General features: G+C 51.7%; 1 protein-coding gene across 1 annotated transcript in view; it reads left to right on the top strand.

The window, feature by feature from the left end:
• The first annotated feature begins 5,492 nt into the window (after positions 1 to 5,492).
• Pde2a (phosphodiesterase 2A) overlaps positions 5,493 to 22,209 on the top strand; it is a 91,914-nt gene continuing 75,197 nt past the window's right edge. The window contains 1 exon segment of the mRNA NM_001143847.2: positions 5,493 to 5,793. Within this exon segment, the coding sequence (NP_001137319.1) occupies positions 5,723 to 5,793 (71 nt within the window). The 5' untranslated portion in view covers positions 5,493 to 5,722.

The following is a 22,209-nucleotide window of genomic DNA, read 5'->3' on the forward strand; positions in this document are numbered from 1 at the left end:
CTGGTCACCACATCCTCCTGCATCCTGTTCTAGTCCTACCCCTCCTTGGCGCACTGCACTGCAGGCTGCAGGGCTTGAAGGCTCTGATGCTCCCTGGACACTGCAGGGAGGATACTGCAAACACCAACACTGCTCAGGGGCTCGCCCAGGGTCCCATAGCCCCTCCTGTCCTCACTCTTGACTTGGTGATCTGCCACACATGTCAATTTACTCAGGGCAGAGAAGTCAGTTTAATGTAGGTTTGGGCTCCCCGTGAAACCCCCAACCAGCCCCTTGCCTTGCCAGCGAGAATATGGAATACCTGCTGTGCCAAGGCTTCATGTGTTCTCTCACTTCACCCTGGGAGACCCCGAGTGGCCAGGAAGTGGCCTAGCAAGGACAGAACAGACAAGGTACCTGTCCTGCCAGGTGCTCCTTTCTCATTGGTGTCTTCCTCGAGGGAGAGGGCTCTCTGACAGCTTCTGCAGCTTCATCAGGATCTGACCTTAGGGTGTGTAGTTTTGGTGGGTGTGGTGTGGTGGGGTAAACCCTTCCTTAAGTGCCTAGACCTAGGGAAGACTTTGCAGCCCTACAGTGATTCATTTCTGGTCCTGTAAAAGTTGTCTGCCGTAGACTAGAGTGCACAGAGTCCAGGAGGAGACCCCTGCCTTCCAACCCAGGTTTGACTTGTCTCCTGGCCTCTGTGCGGTCACGTTGCAGCTGCCTTCCTCCTGGCTTATGTAATCATTCAAATATAACAGCTGCCTTTATTCCACTGAGTCACACCCCCTCCCTCCCCCCGCAGGTGTGGGGAGTTGCACAGAAGAGGTAGAGCAGGACGGAGTAGGAGGTCGGGGGACTCCGGGAAAGGAGGGTCCTGGTGCTGGATTGAAGGGAGATGAGGACAGCAAAACCTTTCCTAGAAGAGGAACTCGCAGGGATCGCCTCTGCTCTGATCCACCCTAGCAAAATGCTACATCCTCGTCGGGGGAGGGGGTCCAAGTGTTAAGCTGTATCCACAGCCTCCTTTGCTGAGCCCTGTCCTTACTAGAGGAGAGGCAGAGAGTATGAAGAGGAGAGAGTGATTTGGGACACGATGGCCAGGAGTCTCTATTCTGCGGTCCAATTCCACCCTTTACATCCTTTGGTCCTGGGTATATCCCTGGCCTGTTTGCCCATCTGTGTAACAAGGAGTTGGACTTTCTGGCCTTGACCTCTTATGTTCCATGAGATCAGCCTCTAGTAGAGGCACCCAGGGGTCCAGCTACACTCCAGGTTGGCCCCCCTCATCTGCCTTTTCCCAGCTCAGCCTCAGTCTTCCTCTGAGCCACATCTACTTAGCTCTACCCATGGCACTGGGGAGGAAGCAGGGCCACTGGATTCTAGGTTGGAGAACACAGTAGCTTTTGGCTCCCCTCTGACTGGATATCTGTCTCAAAGCTTCTTCCCCAATGGCAATTGGAGATTACTACCCCCACCTAAGGTCACCAGCCTCGCCCCTCATAGGAAGCTGACTGCTCTTCAAACTTGAAACCGACCTGTGTCTCGTCATCTGTGGATTCTGGACTGACAAAGGCACCTTCCTGAGATGTTCCACCCTAAAGCTGTTCTAGAAACCGCAGTGACTTTCCATGCCCTTGTCAAAGCAAAGGCTTTGTTTCTAGTGGTGTGATGAGGTCCCTCCCAATATGACCTGTGCCTGGCACCAAGAGTACATGCCAGGGCTTCCACAATGGCATTGCTCTGGGCATCAGACCTACAAGAGGCAGCTTCCTGGCCACAGGGGGAAAGGCAGTATGAGTTGACTCTGAGCTACCAATTCGTGTCTCCACTGCCCTCATGAGTGCTTGTTACCAAGACCCTGGGTGGGTCCTCACTCTACATCCCTGGCCCCAGACAGAATCATCCAGGGTGTCCCAGTCCCCCATGAAGTCCATGGCCTGACAATTACTCCCCATCCCCAGTAGAAGACATTGTACATTACAGCATCAGCTTGCCCCAGGAAGTAGGGGACAGCACCCTCCCCAGCCCCTTACTAGACTCACTGCAACATGATCCTGGACTGAACTTGGCTCTGATTAGCACCATCCTTCCCACCTTCTTTCTTCCTCTGGACTTCTCCATCAGCGTTCTTCCCTTGCACCCTTGGGCTGGGCTGGGAGTCGAGGCCTAACCTCCAGGAAAGCAGGGTTCAGCAGATGAAATGAGAAAAACTCAGATAGGCAGAAAAAGGAGGTGGGGCAAATGCAAGGTATGGAGGAAAAGCCAAACGCAGATTAGCTCCAGGTTCAGAATCCCAAGAGTGCTGGGTTGGTTGTGTGGTGAGATGGTGCAGGAAGGGTGGGCCAGGATTTGGGATGGGCATTAAAAAAATAAAAAACAAGGGAAGTCCGTATCCTGGAGGACAAATGTTGTACAAAGAAAGGAACAAAAGGGGACTGGAAAGTAATAGGGACCTCCCCCACCCCCCGCCCAACACACACCTGTAACAGAAGAGGATAAGGAGAGATCAACCAGGACCAGACTGAGGACCATGCCTTTGACCCTGAGTCAGGGGTGGAAGATTTGGGTTGGAGGATGGTTTAGAGGGGAGCACAATGTGACCACATATGTCAGGAAGCTGCCACCAGGTGCAGCATGGATGTGGGCTACAGGGGTTGAAATGGAATTGGGGGCTGGGGAGGGGCCAGAATAAAAGGGGGAATCAGGGGCATGTGAATAAGTATGGATGGATGTGAGAATCCACTGACTTCTGGGGATGCGGGACTCGGGGAGCAGAGGGGAGGAGAGAGACCAAACTGTGAAGTTCAGTCTAGGGATTGGAAATTTTGCTGGTACTTCACACACAAGCAACAGTCACGCTGGATCTTCACTATTCGGGTTTCTGGCCAATGGTTCCCGGAGGAGATGCTCAGAGACATACTATACTGGCCTTTGGCACCCCAGGAGAGGACCGGATGAGTTGTGTGTTGAGAGAAGGATCTCTGCCCAGTGGGGCAAAGAGAATGGGGAATTTTGTTAGAAGCATCCACACTGTGGAGGCAAAGATGGGATGCGCCCAGGAGGGAGACGGAGGAGGGGCCGTCTGGAAGGTAGGAGGGAAGCAGCAGCGCAGAGGAGGCGCAGGCTGGCGCTGAAGAGGAGATAGCTGGAACCCAGCATCTTGCATTCCTCCAGAGGCAAGGAGTGGCACCGTGGAGGCCCCAGAAAGATGATACTCTCTCATCGCTTTCGGCAGCCACCCTCATTTCCATGAGCACCCTTCCTCCTCCCACTGGCTTCTACCGCGACCCAGTTAGAAAAAAACAAAAACAATAGATGACTGCTGACCCTCATGCGGAGGGCAGGGGCCTTAGAACGCGGCAGGCTTGGCTCAGTACCCTGGAGAGCATCCTTGGGCGGGGTCTTGGTTGGGCGGAGTCTGCAGCCAAGCGGAAGATCTCAGCGATTGAGGGAAGATTGGTGACGAGGAGAGTCTTGGACTATTGCAACACCTCACCCCTTTCCGCATCTCCCCCATCCAGATACTGTCCTGGGGGAGCCCCTGTCTCAGCACGTGGGACTATTACATCTTGGGTTCTATCCATTCAACTGCTTCCTCCGTGAGATAGGGAACTGTTTACTGGGAAATTTAGAGTTGTTCTCCCAAATTTTACAACTCTTTATGTTTTGAATCTGTAACCTTGTCTTTCAGGAGAGAGAGTGAAATTGTAGTTCAAAGAGGTGAAATGAATTCCTTAGGCATGTGGCAGAGCTAGAATTTAAATCCCATCTGAGCCCTGGAGCCCACTTCGTCTTCATTGTTCTGGACCTTGACCTTGTTCCTGCAGGTCCTGCTTCGGGGAAATTGTACGGTGTGGGCTAGCATTTGGATAAGGAGGAGAGCATACTACTTTGTTCCCAGGAGATTTCTGAGCAGGAAGCCACCACTACCATTTCTGAATGGGAGAGCAGAAAGGGGACCAGTCAAGGCCTCAAACACCCACAGCCAGGAGGCACACTCATTTGAACTCTTCTGGCCCAGGTCCACTGACCAGCTCTCAGGTCCATGAGCAGATTCTGGGTCCAAGGAGTAGCCGTGAGAAACAGCCATGGTCTAGGACCTTGGGGAACATCTTCTCGGCTCACAGGCCTGGAGCAGGGAGGTCCCAGACAGAGGTGTGAGACTACTAAGTAAAAAGACACCAGTTCCTGAAATGACTCCATTGGCTTTGAACCAGCCTGGCCTATGTTTCCTCTGAGTGAGAAGCATTTCCCTCAGAGCTTTCTGTGATTTGCAGGTCTGTCTTTGGGGTTCCAAACGGGAAGCAAAGGCTCCCACAAAGCCTGTCTTATCTGAGGCTAGAGGCCTACTGTGTCTATAATACTCTGCTTGGATAGGCTGCCTGCACAAACTGGCTCATTCCTGTTCATCATGCCCTTCAGCTTGTGTCAGGTTTCCATTAAGTCTCAGGGGCTTCTCTGCCTGGAGCCCAGTGTGTGTATCTGTGTGGGTGGTGGTGGTGGTGGTGGTGGTGGCACTCTCTCCATGACTTGGAGAGATGAGGTCACCTGTGAGACTCACCATAGCATCTCCTTGCATTAGCTCTCCCTTCTGCCTTTAAAGACACAACTTAGAACCTCCTCTAGAAATATTGCCAACTTCCTGCTTGGGTCAGGGTGGGCACAGGGGCTAGAAACAGTTTGAGTCATAGCTGATGGGGCTGCCCAATGGTAGGTGTTGGCAAAAGTATGAATAAATCAATGGTGGAATCAGAACTCTATTTCCTTACCCTAACTGTCTCCCACCCACTACCACGCCTGTTTCATGGTGTGGCACTTTCTCTCCCACACACAATAATTGTCTACTGAGACAACTGCCTACCTGTTCCTTTGCTAAATGCTCCAGTTCTGTTAGGTTCAAGCCTTGTCCTGAAGAGCCCTCCATGGGGACAGGATATCAAGGCGGTAGACCTTCCCCATGCCTAGAACCTGTGGCCACTGGAGGTGGGGGAGGGGCGGGCTGTAGCCCGGGTACCCACAACTCCTAGTAGTTCAGGCATCAGCTCCCACAGTGGCCCTGGGAAACAGTCACCGAAGGTAGGCTCTGTGACAAGGCTGGTCTGCTATGTGACAGACAGCTCACACTGGTATGCACCCTAGGACATGACACAAAGACAGCCAGAGTGCCTAGAAGGGATGACAGCTAGTTCTGCACGAGGCTTTGCCGTCCCAGATTCAGCAGACAATGGTGTGTCCCCACCCTGAGGGACTACTTTGTGGTGGGGCCCCCAGCTCCATCCCTGCTCTCACAGCTGTGTTTCTGCACCCCTTTCTGGTCTCTGTATTTCTCTCTGAGGTGCAGCTATCTCTCTTCCTGTGCTTCTCTCCGTGCCTGTGTATCTCTCAGTCTCTACCTCTGTGTGTCTTTTCCCTCCTCCCTCCTCTCCCTCTCTGTCTGGGCCTCTCTCTGTTCCTCCTCCTCCACGCTCCCTCCCCCTTCTGCATTATCAGACTTGCTCGAGCCTCCTCCCAGAGCCAGCCTAGCAGCAGAGGCAGTAGCAGCCGGAGAGGCAGGCGGAGCAGCCCAGGAGGCAGCAGAGCTGGATCGGGTGTTGAGTACAGCCAGAGTCAAGAACAGCCATAGCTCTTGGTTCCTATGCCTGCTGGGAGTGCCCCAGCCAGAACTCCGAGCAGTGGGAGCAAGGGGGGACAGGGCGAGGTGCCACCTTAGTCTGGCCGGGGAGGCAGATGATGAGGAGTGATGGGGCAGGCATGCGGCCACTCCATCCTCTGCAGGAGCCAGCAGTACCCGGCAGCGCGACCGGCTGAGCCGTGAGTACTAGCAAGGGGGTCTGGGGGCTGGATAAGCAGCAGCTAGAGATACCACAGACAAGGTCCGGGGAGTGAGTCCCTCGAGGAATTGGGGTTGACATGAAGCTCAGTCACATGGGAGGTTTGATCCTGCTGGGGACAGCTGCAGGACAGCAACCTAGTTACGGGGTCTCTGTGTAGGGGAGGGGTGCCTGGCATCCATCCAGGAGGTGATGAAGCTGGGGTCCTAAAGAAGGGCTCATGGCTGGGGGATGGGTGGTGAGAAGCCTGAACTATCCTTAGGGTGGGGTGAGGAGTTTGGCCAAGGAGTTTCTAGGAGCTCTGGTGGCTGAGAGGGGTGGTTCAGCACCCTGGAGAAGGACAATCTTTGCCAGGAGTGTGTGTGGAGGGGTATAGGGTGTGTGTATAAGAGAATAAGGATACACATGTAAGTGAGAGTGATGCCGGAACAAGAGAGTGTCAGGGGCAAACATTCCATGGAATCAGGTATTAAGGGATTGGGATATTACTTTGTGCAACTTTCATCTCAAAGCATCCATCCCAGGATAGTGTAGTGAGAGCCACGGGGTGCCAGCTTTGTTCAGGAGCTGCATGTGTGGATGAAGGAGCCACTGTAAGAAGTTCCAAGGTGGCAAGCAGGTGATGATGGTGGTGGTGGTGGTGGTGGTGGTGGTGGTGGTGGTGTGTGTGTGTGTGCGCGCGCGCACGTGCACGTGCATGCACGAGTGCGTGCATACATGCACCTGTGGAATATAAGGGACATCATGGGTGTAGAGCTCTTGAGAGTTCTGCGGTCCCTGGGGTTGGATGTGAAGCAGACTGCATGGGTTTGTGAGGATCAGTGTGTGGTTGTGGGAGGCTACTGCCCGTGTCTGAGTGAGTGCAGGCTGCCGTGCGTAGGAGGAGGCATGCATGCCAGGTCACTTGCATACTGCCCTGCATGCTAATGTGTGTGCCCTGTCACAGCGACGCAGTATGCATGGTTTGTGCTTGCTTGGGTGTGCATTCACAGTTGTGTGTTATCAGTGCTCGAATAACTCCCTTTTATGTATGTGTAGGTGGATCTGTGTGTTCTCCTAAGTGTTCTGGTGTGGGAGTATGATCATGGGGCTGGTGTGAGAATGTGTGTACGTCTTGGTCTTTGTGTAACCAATGTACATGCGTGTGCCTATTGGTGCCCATTTATGTGTGTGGGTTTCTTTTCTTTTGTGGTTGAATACACAGTTGGGACACTTTGGCCTGCCCAGGGAGGGAAGAGGTGGCTGAATGTGTGACCACCTCTGTGAGCCCAGGACAATTCATTCTATACCCTGTGGAGAGATGCAGAAAGAAATAGGCAATAATACCCCTGTCCTCTGGGGCCCCTAAGCTGCACAGACACAAAATAGCTCAAGAATAACGAAGCAATAAAGAGCAGCACAAGCTAACAGGTGGTGCATCCTGGGAATGGCTTACACAGAAGCTGTGAGGTGGGAATGGGCGGAAGAGCAGGGGGGCAGGGGGCTGTAGAGATGTGTGGTAGGAAACAGCTGCTGGCTGGGCAGGAGCCACACCTTGCAGAACTTTGAACTCCAGATCCCTTGGGCTTTGTATGGAGGTCCCAGGGGAATCTTGGAGAGTTTTCTGCAGGAGAGGGATATGAATATTTGGGCAGAGGAAGGATGGGATTATGTTTGCGTTAGAAACCTGCTTCAGTGACACTGTCAAGGTTGCTCAGAGAGCTGGGCCCAGAAAAGGAGAGTAGGGGACAGACCAGGTCAAGGGGCAATGAGGTATGGGACCAAGTCGGACGTGTCGGCAAGGGGCAGATAGAGTAGAACTTTCTGCAGTGTATCTTCAGGCAGAGAGAGAGAGAGAGAGAGAGAGAGAGAGAGAGAGAGAGAGAGAGAGAGAGAGAGAAGAGAGAAGAGAGGAGAGAGGAGAGAGATCCTAGCTGAGGTGCATAGTGGCAGAGTTACCTTTTGCTAGCCTCCCCTGACTGCCAGACTAGGGCAGGCTTATCCTTAGCCTAGTCCTCAGCAGCAGACCTGTCCTCTCCTTTGGGCTCCTGGGCTGCTGTGGGTCAGCTCACTGGGCGTTAGCTGCCCATGTTCTTTGCAATGCTCCCCCTACCCACCAAGCAGCTCCTGCTACTTTTCCTGCTTCCCACTCCGGCTCTTGTCCCCAGAGACTGCTGATGGCTTGTCTGGGATCAAGCCAAATGGTGATGGGGGGGATGTACTCCCATCAGTGCTCCTCTCCGTCTTAATGGACTGGAGTCTCATTCTCAGCTATACTGCTGCCAGCCCTGCATTTCCCTGCCTTCTGCTGCCTGGGCCTTTAAAATATAACCCCTTGGCTCCTTCGCTCACTTACTCATTCATTACTTCATTCATTTGTTCATCAACAGAGCCTCCCTGGAGCCTGCTTAGTACCCATGACCTGGTCATTAGACACACTGTCACAGTCTTCACACTCAAAGTATGCTCGATATGAAAGAGACAGGGACGGAAACTGAGACCACACAGTGTCACAGGGCCACGTGGAAAAGATTCTGAAGAAGAGAAGTTTCGCTGGGCCCTGAAGGATGCTCCCAGGCAAGGAGTGGAAGACACAACATGAAAAGACAGGAGGGTATGGACATCTCAGTGTAGTCAAGGTATAGAAAGAACCATGCTAGGAGCCAGAAAGGAAAGGGGCAGGCAGGGCCAAAGGGGCCAGTGTTTGTAGGGTCTCTAATGTCACCCCAGGAGTGTGGTCCTTGTGTCAGGAAGCAGAGATGGGGAAAGGTTTCTGGGTAGCTTGCCTCTGCTAGGAAGCCCTCATAGATAGCCTCCTCTCTCTAACCCCTGGGTTCACCCTGCAGTTTTGATTCCCTCACGGGACAGGGTTGATAATGTGGCTCAAACACAGCCCTGTGATGATGTCTCCTGTACTTGAGTCTTTACCCACACAACCAAGGAGTTCCTCAATGGCTGCCCCGTCTTCCCACCCTACTCTACAAGGTTTCCTCTCCAAATCTTGGATGTCAGAGCCATCCTGTGGCTTTGCTCTGTCCAGCTCCTGACTTGCACACTCCAAAGACACTCACTCTTTTCTGCTTGGGTAGCCCATTCCTTGAAAGCAACCCAAGGCTGTTTGCTCCAAGTACGTGGCTTGGCTTTCTGTCCTTTCTCCATGCTAGGTCATTGTCCTTATCTTAAGCTGTTGCATGCAGGGGTATACATGGTCTAGGAGGGGCAGCTTTCCAGGCAGAATGAGGGAAACGAACAGCATCTAGTGAAAATACGTAGTGAGCTGAGTTGGGGCAGGGGCGGGAGGGCTGACTTCTTTAGAAACCATGATACAGAAGCAAACCTGTCCTGAAGGGAAATGAAGGTAGATTATAAGAACTTTCCACCACCACGGAAGGCTGTGGAATCTGCTGGCTGGGCGGCTGGAGGAGAAAGTGTCCCAGGATGGGAAAGAGCTGGAGGCTCTTTATTCATCCTTCATCCGCCCACAGGTGACCAACATCAGCCAGGGATGGGGAGATGGGATTCAGTGATGGAGGCTCATCCATTCGTTCAGCAGCCCTTCCCGGTGCTGCTGCCCTGCTGAGTATCGAATTCCTAAAGAACATGGATGGGGCCAGTGAGGCAATGGAGGAAGGAGCCGCCTTCCTTCCTGTGCCTGGGCCACTGGTGCAGCCTTCGAAGGAAGAGTCACTTCTGGCCAAGTTGAGAGCACACAATGTGCAAAGGCCAGGCAGGGCTGTCATGGCTTTGCTTATGCCAGGACTAGCAGAGTTCAGAGTGGCTTAAGTTTGAAGTGTGTGCTGGGAGGGAAGCACTGAAAAAGGAGCAAGGATTCAAGGCTAGACTATGGGTAGCACTTCCAGACAAGAAGGTGTCTCTGACAGCTCGGACATGTCAACAGTCTTGTAAACGTGCAACATTTTTGGTTGCTTCTAGTGCCCCTGCTCAGGGCCTGCTAAAGTACGCCATACTGGCTGAGAATGTTTCAGTGAAATAAGCAGAGACCTTGCAAATGAGGGCAAGGCAGTATTTGAAGAATGGGAGCCCTTCCAGAAAGTAGCATGCAAATGAATGCAAAACAATATTCAAATCAGCTCGTTGAGCTTGGCAGCTTAGGCACGGAGGACAAGACAGCCCCTGCTTCCTTGCTAGCCTCCTGTTCCCTCTGTCCCAGGCCCAGGCAGCCAGGATGGCAGCCTCTGCTGCTCCAAGTGTCCTGGCTTGTCTGACCCACAGACTATGGCCTCCAGGGTGGGGACTACGAGCTCCCTGTCAGTACCTCAGTCCTCTTGGGATGTCGATATATTTAGTAACGGGGATCTTTTCACACATTTATCTCTCATTGTTCAGCTGCCCGCTCCCTGGGAAAGGCCAGTTCGGTAGTGATGTGACCCACTTCTTGAGGTCCCTGAAGTGATAGTCTCCCTGCCCTTTCTGAGGCAGTTAGAGCTTGGTGCTACAGAAGGAGTCGGTGTCCGACATCTGGGAGGACTTCCCACTGGTGTTGCTGAGATGAATGAACCTTGGGACTTCTGGGATGTTCCTCCTGGTTCAGAAGAAGGTTTGAAGATGGGGGGAGGGAGAGAGGTGGCAAACAGATATAGGTTCTTCCCAGAGCCACGTGGCCCTGGGAAAGTTGTTCCACTTCACTCTGAACCTTGTACAAGAAGTGTGCAGTGGCAATAAGCAAGCCTTCTGTCCTCGCAGAATAGTTGTGAGGAATCTGGAAGCACAGAGCATAGTGCTAGGGATCCAGTGAGCGCTCATGTAGAGGCTAACTGCTGTCACTGTAGAACACCCACAGTCACCTACACTTTTAGACCACAGCTAGGAGCCCAGAGAGTGTCAGTGTGTGGGAAGGACAGGAGGAGGTGGGTGTGGTGAGTGAGAAGTGCAGATGCTCTGTGGGCAGAAGGAGGTGTCTGGTGGACATATGACCATTTTTCTAGGCTGCACCTGCCTGGCCTGAGATCAACCCCCAGAGAGTACAGTGGAAGAAAGAACTCACCAAGGAAGGGGTTAAACTCGTGGCCACACCCACAGCAGCTTGAGTCATTCTGGGAATTGTAGTTTGCTGTGAGTTTGCAGTAAGTATACTCGGTCTAGCCTCTTTCCAGCCAAATCTACACTCTGCCACTGAGGCTGGTAGTAGGCAAGCCTTAGAAGGGTAGGGGCTGGGGGCTGGGGGCTGGGAGGGCTCATAGATGAAGCAGCCCTGACCCTTTCTCTGCTCCCTGCCTGCTGTGTGCTTGAGTTTGGAGCAGGATCAAAAGATTAAGTCATAATGAGAACTCTTCCACATGCACAGGGAAGTTTGCAGCTGCCTGAGCCCGATCTCCACAGCTATGATCTTCTTTAATCCCCTCCACAAACCCAAGAGGCTGCTGTTTTCTGCATGAGGGAGCAGAGGATTCAAGAAGGGACTGACTTGCCCACTGGGATGAGTGGGGCCAGGCTCAGAGCACAGGGATCTTAGGCCCCAAAGCGCCTGCTCTTTCCAGCCTGCTCTTTCCATGATGTATTGGTCCAGATGACAAACCCCAACCTTGAGGAACAGGAAAGATATGGGGGATTCAAGTTGGGCACGAGGCATCTCAATAGAGGAACAAGAGCTGCCGGGGCAATGAAAGCAAGAGCTACATTCTGCGGGATATAAGGCCAAGGGGAAGGGGAGAGCTAGCCCAGGCCTAAAGACCCGATCTCAAGCTGAGAGAACTCTCATCCCAAGGGCTTGGAGTGAGGGTCAGACATGGTCACCATGGGACTTTGGAAAGGTTGACCTTGAAGCTTGGGGAGCACTGATTGACGTGGACAGACCAACAGTTGTCTAAAACTCGAATCCATCCCTGAAGCACCCGCCACTTGGGTTCTCTGCCTCTTTTTGCTGTCCAGGCTGGAGGTTGGTACTGTAAAACGGAGCTGTGATGTAAAGTCACACAAGCCCAGCAGGGGTCGCTACATAGTCCATTCCAGCCCCCAATCTTGGATGTTGGAAGAACCAGGAGGGAAGAGTGAGTAAGGAGCTTAGCTGGTGAAGAGAGGGTAACACAGTGCTCCACACCTCTTTTGAGCCCCCTTGCAAAGGCATACATAGTGGGGAGTGAGGATGGAGAACAGTTGAGACCTCAGATAGCAGGGACAGACATACTGGAGGAGCTAAGAGATAAGAGGTTTCCACCTCACAGTTCAGGGACTAACTGGGAAATAGACTCAGGATCACCTTGCACTTAGCTTTAGTTTTATTTTACTTTTTTTATTTTATATTGTTTGAAATTTGCCTGATGCTGAAACGCAGAATAATACTAGTTGATGTGTGGTGTGTGTGTGTGTTTGCACCTGAGTGTGATCTTCCAGTCTTAGGCATGTGTATACTAGTCAGAGAGGGGGAGAATGTGTGCACTCATGTTTGTGAAAAAAGTGTGTATATGTTTGTATGTGTGTGCTTGTGTGTTCATTCTTATATCTGAGTCTTGGTGGATAGTTGTGTATGCAAGGGTGGCTTGTGTGCATGTGTGTGCATGTGTAGAGTGTTTATGTGTTCTAGTGGCACTGTGGGTAACTGTGTTTGCCAGTGCATGCATGTGAAGGGCCTCAGGCCTGTACTATTGACTCAGTAAGGCCTCACTGAGGTCTGGCCCTATCACCCTCCCTCTTGGGTCCTGCCTGCCTGAGGGTAGAGAGGGCTGTGAGAAACACACGGGGTCTGAGTGCCCTCAGGGGACTCTGCCATTTTCAGTCCACGAAGTCCTTAAGGAATGGTCTCATTGTCTTCATGTTCAGGTTGGGTGGCTGCAATCTTTGGCCATTGGTCAAGAAGCTAGATGTGGCTGGGGAGGGGAGGTTGCATCCCCCCAGGATGACCACACCTTCTTGATGTTTACAGGGCTCCCAGCCTAGTCCTTTTATAGAGAAGCAACTTTCAAAGCCCAGCGAACAGCAGCGATATCATGCAATGAGATCAGGGAGAGAGACAGGGCTTAGAGTGGAGAGAAAGGTGTGTCTGGCCCGGAAGGCGTCTCCCTCAGCCCCTTAGGCAGTTGGGGCACCCTGAGGAGATCCAAGGCTGAGCTTGTGCCCCCCCTCCACCTGGGTGTCTCCACTCCTCTTGGACTCTGGCTTTGAAGTTTCTACCAGAGCTTCTGCATGCAGTGAGATGCCTTCCGGGGGCTTGTGAAATTTGTCATCCCACAGAACACTGGAACTCCATGAGATTTCAGTGATAGGTGTGTGTGTTTGGGGGAGGGCTCCTTTTAAAGCCTCAGTTGTGTCATTTTGAGCAGAGCCTTTAAGCTTCTCCCGTTCTGACATTGAAGGGTTCCCTACAATCTCTCCATGAGCTCTAGGTGCTAAGATAATGCTGGGCTATGTATGAGATCCAGAAAGTCAGCTCCACACCAGGGCAGGATGCAGGACAGAGTGGGGCTGCATGTGCGTTTCACCTGCCATGCATTTTGTTTCAAACTAAAGCGAACTTCCAGCGGTAGCTGTGTGGAGGGGCCACAGGAAGCTATGCGGAGAAGTGGCTCTCCTGCGCTCCTTGGCAGCTGTGCTAGTTAGTGCAAGGATGGGAGGTCACTTGGCCTGACTACAGGCTGACGTGGAGAAAACCGTCCCTGGCACTAGAGAGAATTCTGTTTTCCTGAGCTTTGGAACTAGAAGCCTCAGTGTCCTCTATCTGAGCTCATCTGACTCCCATCTTCCATGGGGGAGTCTTGGAACAGAGAGAAGGAGGGCAGTATGGGGATGACAGGTTCTGGCTAGAAAGAACTGGGGTAGGAGCGGTGAGGAGCAGGCAGAAGTAACAATGCCCTTACCGTGTCTGAGAACTCAGAGTTGCTTTAAAGCTCTGAGTGGCAGCCCAAGTGGAGAGAAGAAATGTTTTTGCAGTTTTTCTTTATTTATTTTAAACATTTAGTTTATGTGCATTTTATTTTATCTTTGCCTTTTGAGACAGGGTCTCATTGTAGCTCAGGGGAGCCTGGAACTTACTATGTAGCCAGGATAGCCTTGAGCTCTTGGTCTCTTTGCCTCTCCCCCTGGAGTGCTGGGATTTCCAGCATGCAACTCCACAGCCTGAAGAAGGAAGGGGTGTCTCCAGAGTGTCCTTTATAAAATCTTATTGTTTAATCACCTCAACAAGTCTTCAAGGAGCCAGTACCACCGTGTAGAGAGCTACCCAAATGTGTCTCCAGCAGCTTCCCATAGGCTGTGCATGCGGAGGCAGGGCTTCCTGTTGGAACGCTCAGACTGGCAGTGGGAAGGCCGAGGGCTAGAGAAACACTGGACCCAAAAGCCAGAGTCCAGGCCAGGAGAAGGGGCTGTCAGTGCCAGTGTGGCCACCACCACCTGACAATAGGAGTGGGGTGCCGAGGGGCCAACAGCTGAGCCCTCTCCCTTTCCATTCTCTGCTCTCCTGCAGCACCCTGCCTATATTCCAGAACTCATCTGGAAGTGGGGTGTGTGTGTGTGGAGGTGTGTGTATGTGTGCATGTGTGTGTGTGGTGTGTGTGTGTATGTGTGCATGTGTGTGTGTATGTGTGCATGTGTGTGTGTATGTGTGCATGTGTGTGTGTGGTGTGCATGTGTGTGTGGTGGGTGTGTGTGTATGTGTGCATGTGTGTGTGTGGTGTGCATGTGTGTGTGTGGTGTGCATGTGTGTGTGGTGTGTGTGTGTATGTGGTAAGTGTGTGTGTGTGTGGTGTGCATGTGTGTGTGTGGTGTGCGTGTGTGTGTGGTGTGTGTGTATGTGGTAAGTGTGTGTGTGTGTGTGGTGTGCATGTGTGTGTGTGGTGTGCATGTGTGTGTGGTGTGTGTGTGTATGTGTGCATGTGTGTGTGTGGTGTGCATGTGTGTGTGGTGTGTGTGTATGTGGTAAGTGTGTGTGTGTGTGTGGTATGTGTAAGTGTGTGTGTGTGTGTGGTGTGCATGTGGTGTGTGTGGCATGGGATGTGGTGCCTGTGTGTGATAAGCCTATATGAAGCAACCACTAGAGGCCAGCCTCCCAGCAGGAAAGGATTACTTGAATCTGAAAGGACAAGTGGATGATGGGAAGACAAAGTCCAGAGAGGGTAGGGCTGGCCCACAGTCACACAGCTGGTTGACCCTCAGAGTTAATACTAAAGCCAGGTCTAGCCTTCAAGCATCTGACTTTGGTCTGGTGGGTGCTTCCTGAGGGCACCCACATGCACATGTGTGTTGCTGTCAGCCTGGGAATGTCTTCCTGCCCTGCCTGTGGCTCCTCCTATCTGTGTATCATCGTGTAGGGGTGCTGCTAAGGAGTGTCCTTAGGGTCACCACAGGCTCTGTACTCTACTGTGCTGCCTACTCAGGCCTTTCAGCCATCTTTGATGATGCTCAGTGCGCTCTACCCATGTTCATCACCCAGCCATGGAGATAAGGGCTTCAGTGGGGTCAGTCAGGTTACAGTTACTCTGGGCTTAGGCAGATTAAGTAGTCAGAGAGGGGATGCTGGGTTGACGCAGATGAGAGGTCCCCCAGAGGGGTGGCTGAAGACTAAGTTGCCCTGATAGGTCAGAGGGGTCATGTCAGCTCTACCCTGGCTCACTGACCTGAGTGTGGTCATTTCTCTTTGATGCTCTGGATCCTCCTTCAGGGACAGCCCTCTCTTCTCCAGGCTGTCTGCAGGGACAGCCAGCCCTTCCTGCTTCATGCTGCCTGTGCTTCGGGACACTCTCGGGACACCCATCAATTTTACCCAGAGGTCACTCGCCATCTCTTTCCCCCAGAGAGCAAAGTTGGGCCACTGCTCCTCATGTCCTGGTTATATTTGTGACCTCAGCAACACCAAGTCCACACCAAGTTCTCTCTTGAAGAGCTTCCTCCTGCCTGAGGCTTCTATCCTTACTGCTGTCCTGAGCCCTGGCTCTGGGCCTTCTTGGGAGATGAGTCAGTGAGGGTGGCTCTCTCGTGATGCCGAAGGGTTAGGGACTCTGGCCCAGCCACCTCATCACTGCCACACGCCAGCGGGAACGTTTCCAGCTTCCAGTGGACCTTGAGCCTTGACTCATTATCAGGGATAATTAGCTACCTTCAGCCCCGCTCAGTGTGTGATCATCATTAGGTGCTACCGTGGGCAGCTGGGTCCTTTAGCTGCAATACCTCCCGCTCAGCTACTCCCCTGATTCCAGCTGCCTGACCTGATGAATTAGGTGTCATGGCCACAAACACACAAGTCACCGAGAGTCTAGGCTTAGGGACACAAACACCAACACAGGTTCTGAAAGAGAAACAGACTCAAAAGATTTGTATCTCCCTACACAAAGAAGCTCACAGCCCACGAAGAGGCACCATGCGCATGGCAATCAGGCGTGTGTATTGAACAGGCTCACCTAAGACCGACTTGGAAACAGGAGAAGGAACAACTAGGAACATCCAAGCACACAGAGCAGGCTCACTGAACCAAGCAGAGAGCATGGGTGGGATTCAATTCATGCATGCTGCACCCCGGGGAAATCACTGGGGTTTGGTGTGGACACAGCGTTACCAAAGTCAGACCCAAGCTCTGTTTGGGTCTGTTTCCATTTTAGGGGAAAAATCCTCCTTTGATGATCCCTGCCTTTTACTCTGATCTCAGTGTCTCCTCTTTCAGGGGACTTCCCAGACCCCAACACACCATCCAGGTATCGATATAGATGATATATACATATATATATATTGATATCAGTATAAATGCATTGATACAGATTTAGGGTTGATCAGTCATAGCACTCTGACCAGTTATGTGTCTGCATTGACAGCTTCTCACTGTAAAAAGAAGCTTCTGACCAAAGTCGAGAGCAGCATAAATCTATAGATATAAAAATAAATATTTAGAAGGCACCTCGACAATATCCCCATTTAACAAAGCAACCGTAGTGAGTTATTCCCCATGGCTTATAACCTCCACAGCCATGGGGTGCTGGATAAGTTTAGACAGTGCCAGGCACGAACGCTTTACTGTCGAGCAGGCCTCAAATCCAATCAGAAAGCAGCTGTTTGCCTCGTAACACTCACGCAGTAATGCACCAGTGGCCACATCTGGCCTGGTAGGTTAGTGTTGTATCACGCAGGGTCCAGGGTGGAGTTGACTATGGACATCTTCTCTCCTTCACCGTCCTGATACAGTAGCCTGTCTAATGGACACATTCTGGTGCTATAAGAGCTAGCCAGCAGGGAGAAAGTCTCCCAGTCAATTTTAGGTTAATTTCTTTATGTCCTGCAACCAAAATGTGTGGAGTCCTTGGCAATAAGATCTTAACACCCAGTTAAGATAGGCAACCAAGAGCAATGGCGATAGCCTGTGATATTCTGGGGGCTTCTGGGGACTCCCCGACCGATAAATCAAAGCTGGGTACCCCATGCCTGGCGCTGAGATTCTATCTTAATTATTACAGTCTCCAGGGGACAGCATTGTTCAGTCGGGTACCTCCTCTCAAAGGCTCCCTCCTTTTGAGACAGACTCCTACTATGTAGCCCTGACCAGTCTGGAAGTAGCTATGTAGACAAGGGTGGCTTTGTACGCACAGGGGTCTGCCTGCCTCTGCCTCCTGAGTGCTGGTGTTGAAGGCATGCGACAGACATCATGACTGATTTCCAACTCTCTTTAAAAAGCATGGAGGGAGGAGAGATGGTTCCGCAGTCAAGAACACTCGCTGCTCTTGAAGCGGACCTGGGTTGTTCCCCGGGTCATGCTGACCTACAGCCATCTGTAATTCCAGTTCCAGGGGAGCCCTTATCTCTTTAGGCCTCTGTGGGCATCAGGCAGGCACACAGTGCACATTCATACATGCAAGCAAAACAGGCACCTGTACATAAAATAAAAAAAGTTCCAAAATTATATATTTTAATTAATTCGGACAGTACTGGTTTCTGTCGTGCTTTTTCATATGTCTTTAGGTTTACTTAGCCTAACCCCACCTCCTCCTCCCCCCCATTACCCCATGACATAGTCATTTAAACCTTTAGTCCTCAGTATGCCCCTCTTCAGTATGAAGTGTGTTCTTTGAACCCCTCCCTCCATGAAGGCCTATTCCCCACTTATGGTCCCTAGCTTGATAGGACCCTTTTTGTGTCCCCCATCAACCTTGGAGGCATTATTAACTATTTCTCACACAGCTTTTGTCAAATCTGGGATGAGGGATTTTGGTTTTTTTGTTCTCCTATATCCAGTGAGATTGTGACGGTGGGTGTGAATGGGCCATTAAACCAAGAAACTGGACAGAGGGGGATGTGAAGGGGGATGAGTCACCAGCAGCATGGGTCGGGGGACCTACTGCTGCCTCCTCCTTCAGACACTGTGGTTTGTTTTTCCCAGGCTCGCTGGCTAACCCAGTTCCCTCCTTCTCCAAGCTGACTTTACCTCTCATCAACTCCTATACATGCTCGTTTATGTGGAGTGTACCTGGGCTGTCCTCTCCTCCCCCTGCTCTCCTCCCCCTGCTCTCCTCTCCTCTGCTCTTCTCTCCTCTCCCTGCTCTCCTCCCCCTGCTCTCCTCTCCTCTGCTCTTCTCTCCTCTCCCCTGCTCTCCTCCCCCTGCTCTCCTCTCCTCTGCTCTTCTCTCCTCTCCCCTGCTCTCCTCCCCCTGCTCTCCTCCCCCTGCTCTCCTCCCCCCTGCTCTCCTCCCCCTGCTCTCCTCCCCCTGCTCTCCTCTCCTCTGCTCTTCTCTCCTCTCCCTGCTCTCCTCCCCCTGCTCTCCTCTCCCCTGCTCTCCTCCCCCTGCTCTCCTCTCCTCTGCTCTTCTCTCCTCTCCCCTGCTCTCCTCCCCTGCTCTCCTCTCCTCTGCTCTTCTCTCCTCTCCCCTGCTCTCCTCCCCCTGCTCTCCTCCCCCTGCTCTCCTCTCCTCTGCTCTTCTCTCCTCTCCCTGCTCTCCTCCCCCTGCTCTCCTCTCCTCTGCTCTTCTCTCCTCTCCCCTGCTCTCCTCCCCCTGCTCTCCTCCCCCTGCTCTCCTCCCCCTGCTCTCCTCCCCCTGCTCTCCTCCCCCTGCTCTCCTCCCCCTGCTCTCCTCCCCCTGCTCTCCTCTCCTCTGCTCTTCTCTCCTCTCCCCTGCTCTCCTCCCCTGCTCTCCTCTCCTCTGCTCTTCTCTCCTCTCCCCTGCTCTCCTCCCCCTGCTCTCCTCCCCCTGCTCTCCTCTCCTCTGCTCTTCTCTCCTCTCCCCTGCTCTCCTCCCCCTGCTCTCCTCCCCTGCTGTCCTCTCCTCTCCTCCATCTCCTCTTCTGTCTCCTCCTCCTATCTCCTTCTCTTTTCCCTTCCCCTCACTATTTACTCATGTTTTTCCTTTTGTTTTTTGTTTTTTGTTTTATTTGTGGTCTGGGTCAGAGTCTTTCAATATAGCCCAGGCTAGCCTTGAACTCTCAGTTCTTTCTCCGCCTCCTCTGGCTCTGGGATTACAGGTAGGAGCCACCACATTCAGCTGCTGCTTCTACTTCTAAGCGCTCTTTAGTCAAGCCATGGGCTCAGACGGCATGGCTTCCACATACAGCTTCCTAAGCCATGCAATTTATAGCTATCAGGGGAAGCAGTGGGGGGTGCTTATGAATGAAAGCCTGTCACATCCCAGTGGCAGGACCTGCGAGCCCTGCCACCTTTGTTCCTGAATCTGTGGGTGGGCATGATCTTGGCGCCAACCTCATTAGGGCTGCTGTGGGGATGAAGTGAGACCGAGTGTACAATGCCCCTGGCACGCACTGGGCTCTCTCAGGGGCTGTGGGGAGTGGGAAACGAGCTAATGAGACTAAGGATGCGCAGGTGCACACCAGAGGTGCCTATTGACACCTTGCTAATTGGCACTGAACAAACCAAACATCTGTACCATGAGCACCTACTAAGCACACACAATTGCTACTCAGATCCTCCTGAGTCTCAGCACAGCTGTTCCTGCCGTGAGGGCCTGGAGGGTGGGGATGGACTTCTCTTTTTAAATGTTTAAAAGTATGTGTTTTGTTGAGGTATAACTTACATATAGTAAAACCACTAATCAAAGAGTATAATTAGTTTTAATAAATCTGTAGTCGTATAATCACCTTGAAATTAAGAAAGGCATTTTAAAAATGATTTATTTTTATTTAATGTGTATGAGTGTTTGCCTGCACATTGTAAGTGCACCACATATGTGCCTGGCGCCTGCAGAGGTCAAATGGCAGTTGTGAGTCCCATGGAACTGGAATTATAGGTGGTTGTGAGCCACTGTGTAGGAAATGGGAACCAAACACAGGTCCTTTGCAAGATCAGTAAGCACTTTTACTTACAGGGCCATCTTGTCATCTTAGCATCCTCCTCAGAATGATCTCTTGGACCCTTTGTAGTGAATCGTGTGTGTGTGTGTGTGTGTGTGTGTGTGTGTGTCTGTCTGTCTGTCTGTGTGTCTGTGTGTCTATGTGTTCCTTTATCTCTCTGTGTATGCACAGAAGTGTGTGTTTGTGTATATGTGTATGCATATCTCTCTGTGTGTATCTCTCTGTGTCTGTGTGTCTAGATGCATCTGCATATGTGGTGTGTCTGTGTGTGCATGTCTGTGTGCCTGTATATGTTCTCTCTCTCTCTCTCTCTCTCTCTCTCTCTCTCTCTCTGTGTGTGTGTGTGTGTGTGTGTGTGTGTGTGTGTGTGTGTGTGTGTGTGTAGACTGGGGTAGGACTGTGAGAAGTGCTGGGTTTTTCTTGCACTGACATCTTGGTCACATATAGTAAGACTGTCCTGTATGTGCTGGGTGGTGCTACGGAACTGGTTACCCTCTCTGGGCCTTAATGTCTGCCATTGCCAAGGTGACAGGGCAGCCACTATAAAGGATACTTAAGATGTGGCTCATGATGACAAACCTTGGATATGAAACTGAAGTTGTGTCCTCAGAAAGGCATAGATTGGGGAATAGGGAGTATAGGGTCTGCACTTCCACAAATCTGCTTCTCCAGGTGTTATTTGGGGGCCCTAATGGCCATATATGGGCCCAGATTAGAACAGAGACCTGACCGAGATAACTTCACTCCCCCCACCAGGGGCCACCAACCCCATTTTTGGATTACAAATTCCCTGAAAAGAAGGGGGCCACTCTTGTTCCCCAGTTCTAGAACCAAATATTAAAGCAATTATGTAACTAGCAATAAATTACTTAAAGTAGTGACTCACTCAGCTTAATTAGAGCGAGAGCAAGGAGGGATTAAGGTATTTTTAGAGCACACACCTCACTCCCTCATGCTGGGTAGGGTGAGGCCTCTGTGCAAGGTAGATTAAGGACTAGGAGGCACGGAAGCACCCCCAGCTGATGAAAGCCGATCTCCCATCCTGCTGAGTCCCTAACAAAGTCAGAGCGGCAGCAGGAGGCATTCTGATCAAATTGGAGCATCCTTCGCTGTGGGCTGTTGACTACAGGGCAGGGAGAGTAGAATGTAGATGGTCAGGGACTATGTCTGTGATGCCCTCTCCACTTAGGAGGCAGACATATTTTGAGTTTAAGACCTACCTTTGATGGTCAGTAGCTCTGTGACCTTGGGTTAGCTCCCTTGTCACCCCAGTGTTTTCCTGTCCCACTGTGAAATGGACATACATTTTCTACTTGGCTTGTGTGCAAGTCATAAGGCCAGTACGTGTCAGTGAGGGTGTGTGTGTGTGTGTGTGTGTGTGTGTGTGTGTGTGTGTGTAAACATGTGTGCGTGAGAGGAGAGAGTGAGAGAGAGAGAAAGACAGAGACAGAGACAGAGAGAGAGAGAGAGAAAGAGAGAGAGAGAGAGAGAGAGATAGGCAGACACCAGTGTTGACTCCATCAGATCTAAGCTCCCAAAGGGTAGAATCAGATGTTTTGTTACTACTGTATTCTGAACTTCATTATAGGACTGTACATCCTAGGTGCCCAATAAAAGCTCTGTGTGACTGCATTCTAGTGTTGTACCCATTCTTCTGTTCCAAATAGATTCTTTCTCCCAAGGCTTATTTTATTGACTTACATTATTATTGCATGCATGTGGAGGGAGGGGAGGGCAGGTGCACCATAGTGGGCATGTATAGGTTAGATGGTAACTTTGTAGCATTGCTTCTGTCTTCTATCTTTTAGGGAGGTTCCAAGGATCAAACTCAGGTCATAGTGCTTGAGCAGCAAGTACCTTTACCTGCCAAGCCATCTCCTGGCCCCTTCCTGAAGTTTTATGGATGTAAAAATAGAAGGCATTTGAGGTACCTGATGTGTGGGAGTCTGGCTTTGCCTCTCGGGGCTGAGAACTGATGGGTTCCCATAAGGAAAAGTGGGGCTCCAGTGAGTACAGGCTAGGAGGGTTAAGCACCACGGACAGCTCCCATCTCGGGGCTGCCACTGATCTTCTGGTGGCCCCCACAGTATTTGTGAAGGGATGGTCTTCCTATTGCAATTGTCACCATTCAGGATAGAAAGAAGAACCCCAGTCCAGTACCCCGCAATAGGGTATTAGACGTTCTCAA

This window comes from Rattus norvegicus, chromosome 1, assembly GCF_021556685.1.
Source record: "Rattus norvegicus strain SHRSP/BbbUtx chromosome 1, alternate assembly SHRSP_T2T, whole genome shotgun sequence".
NCBI classification, from domain to species: Eukaryota; Metazoa; Chordata; class Mammalia; order Rodentia; family Muridae; genus Rattus; species Rattus norvegicus.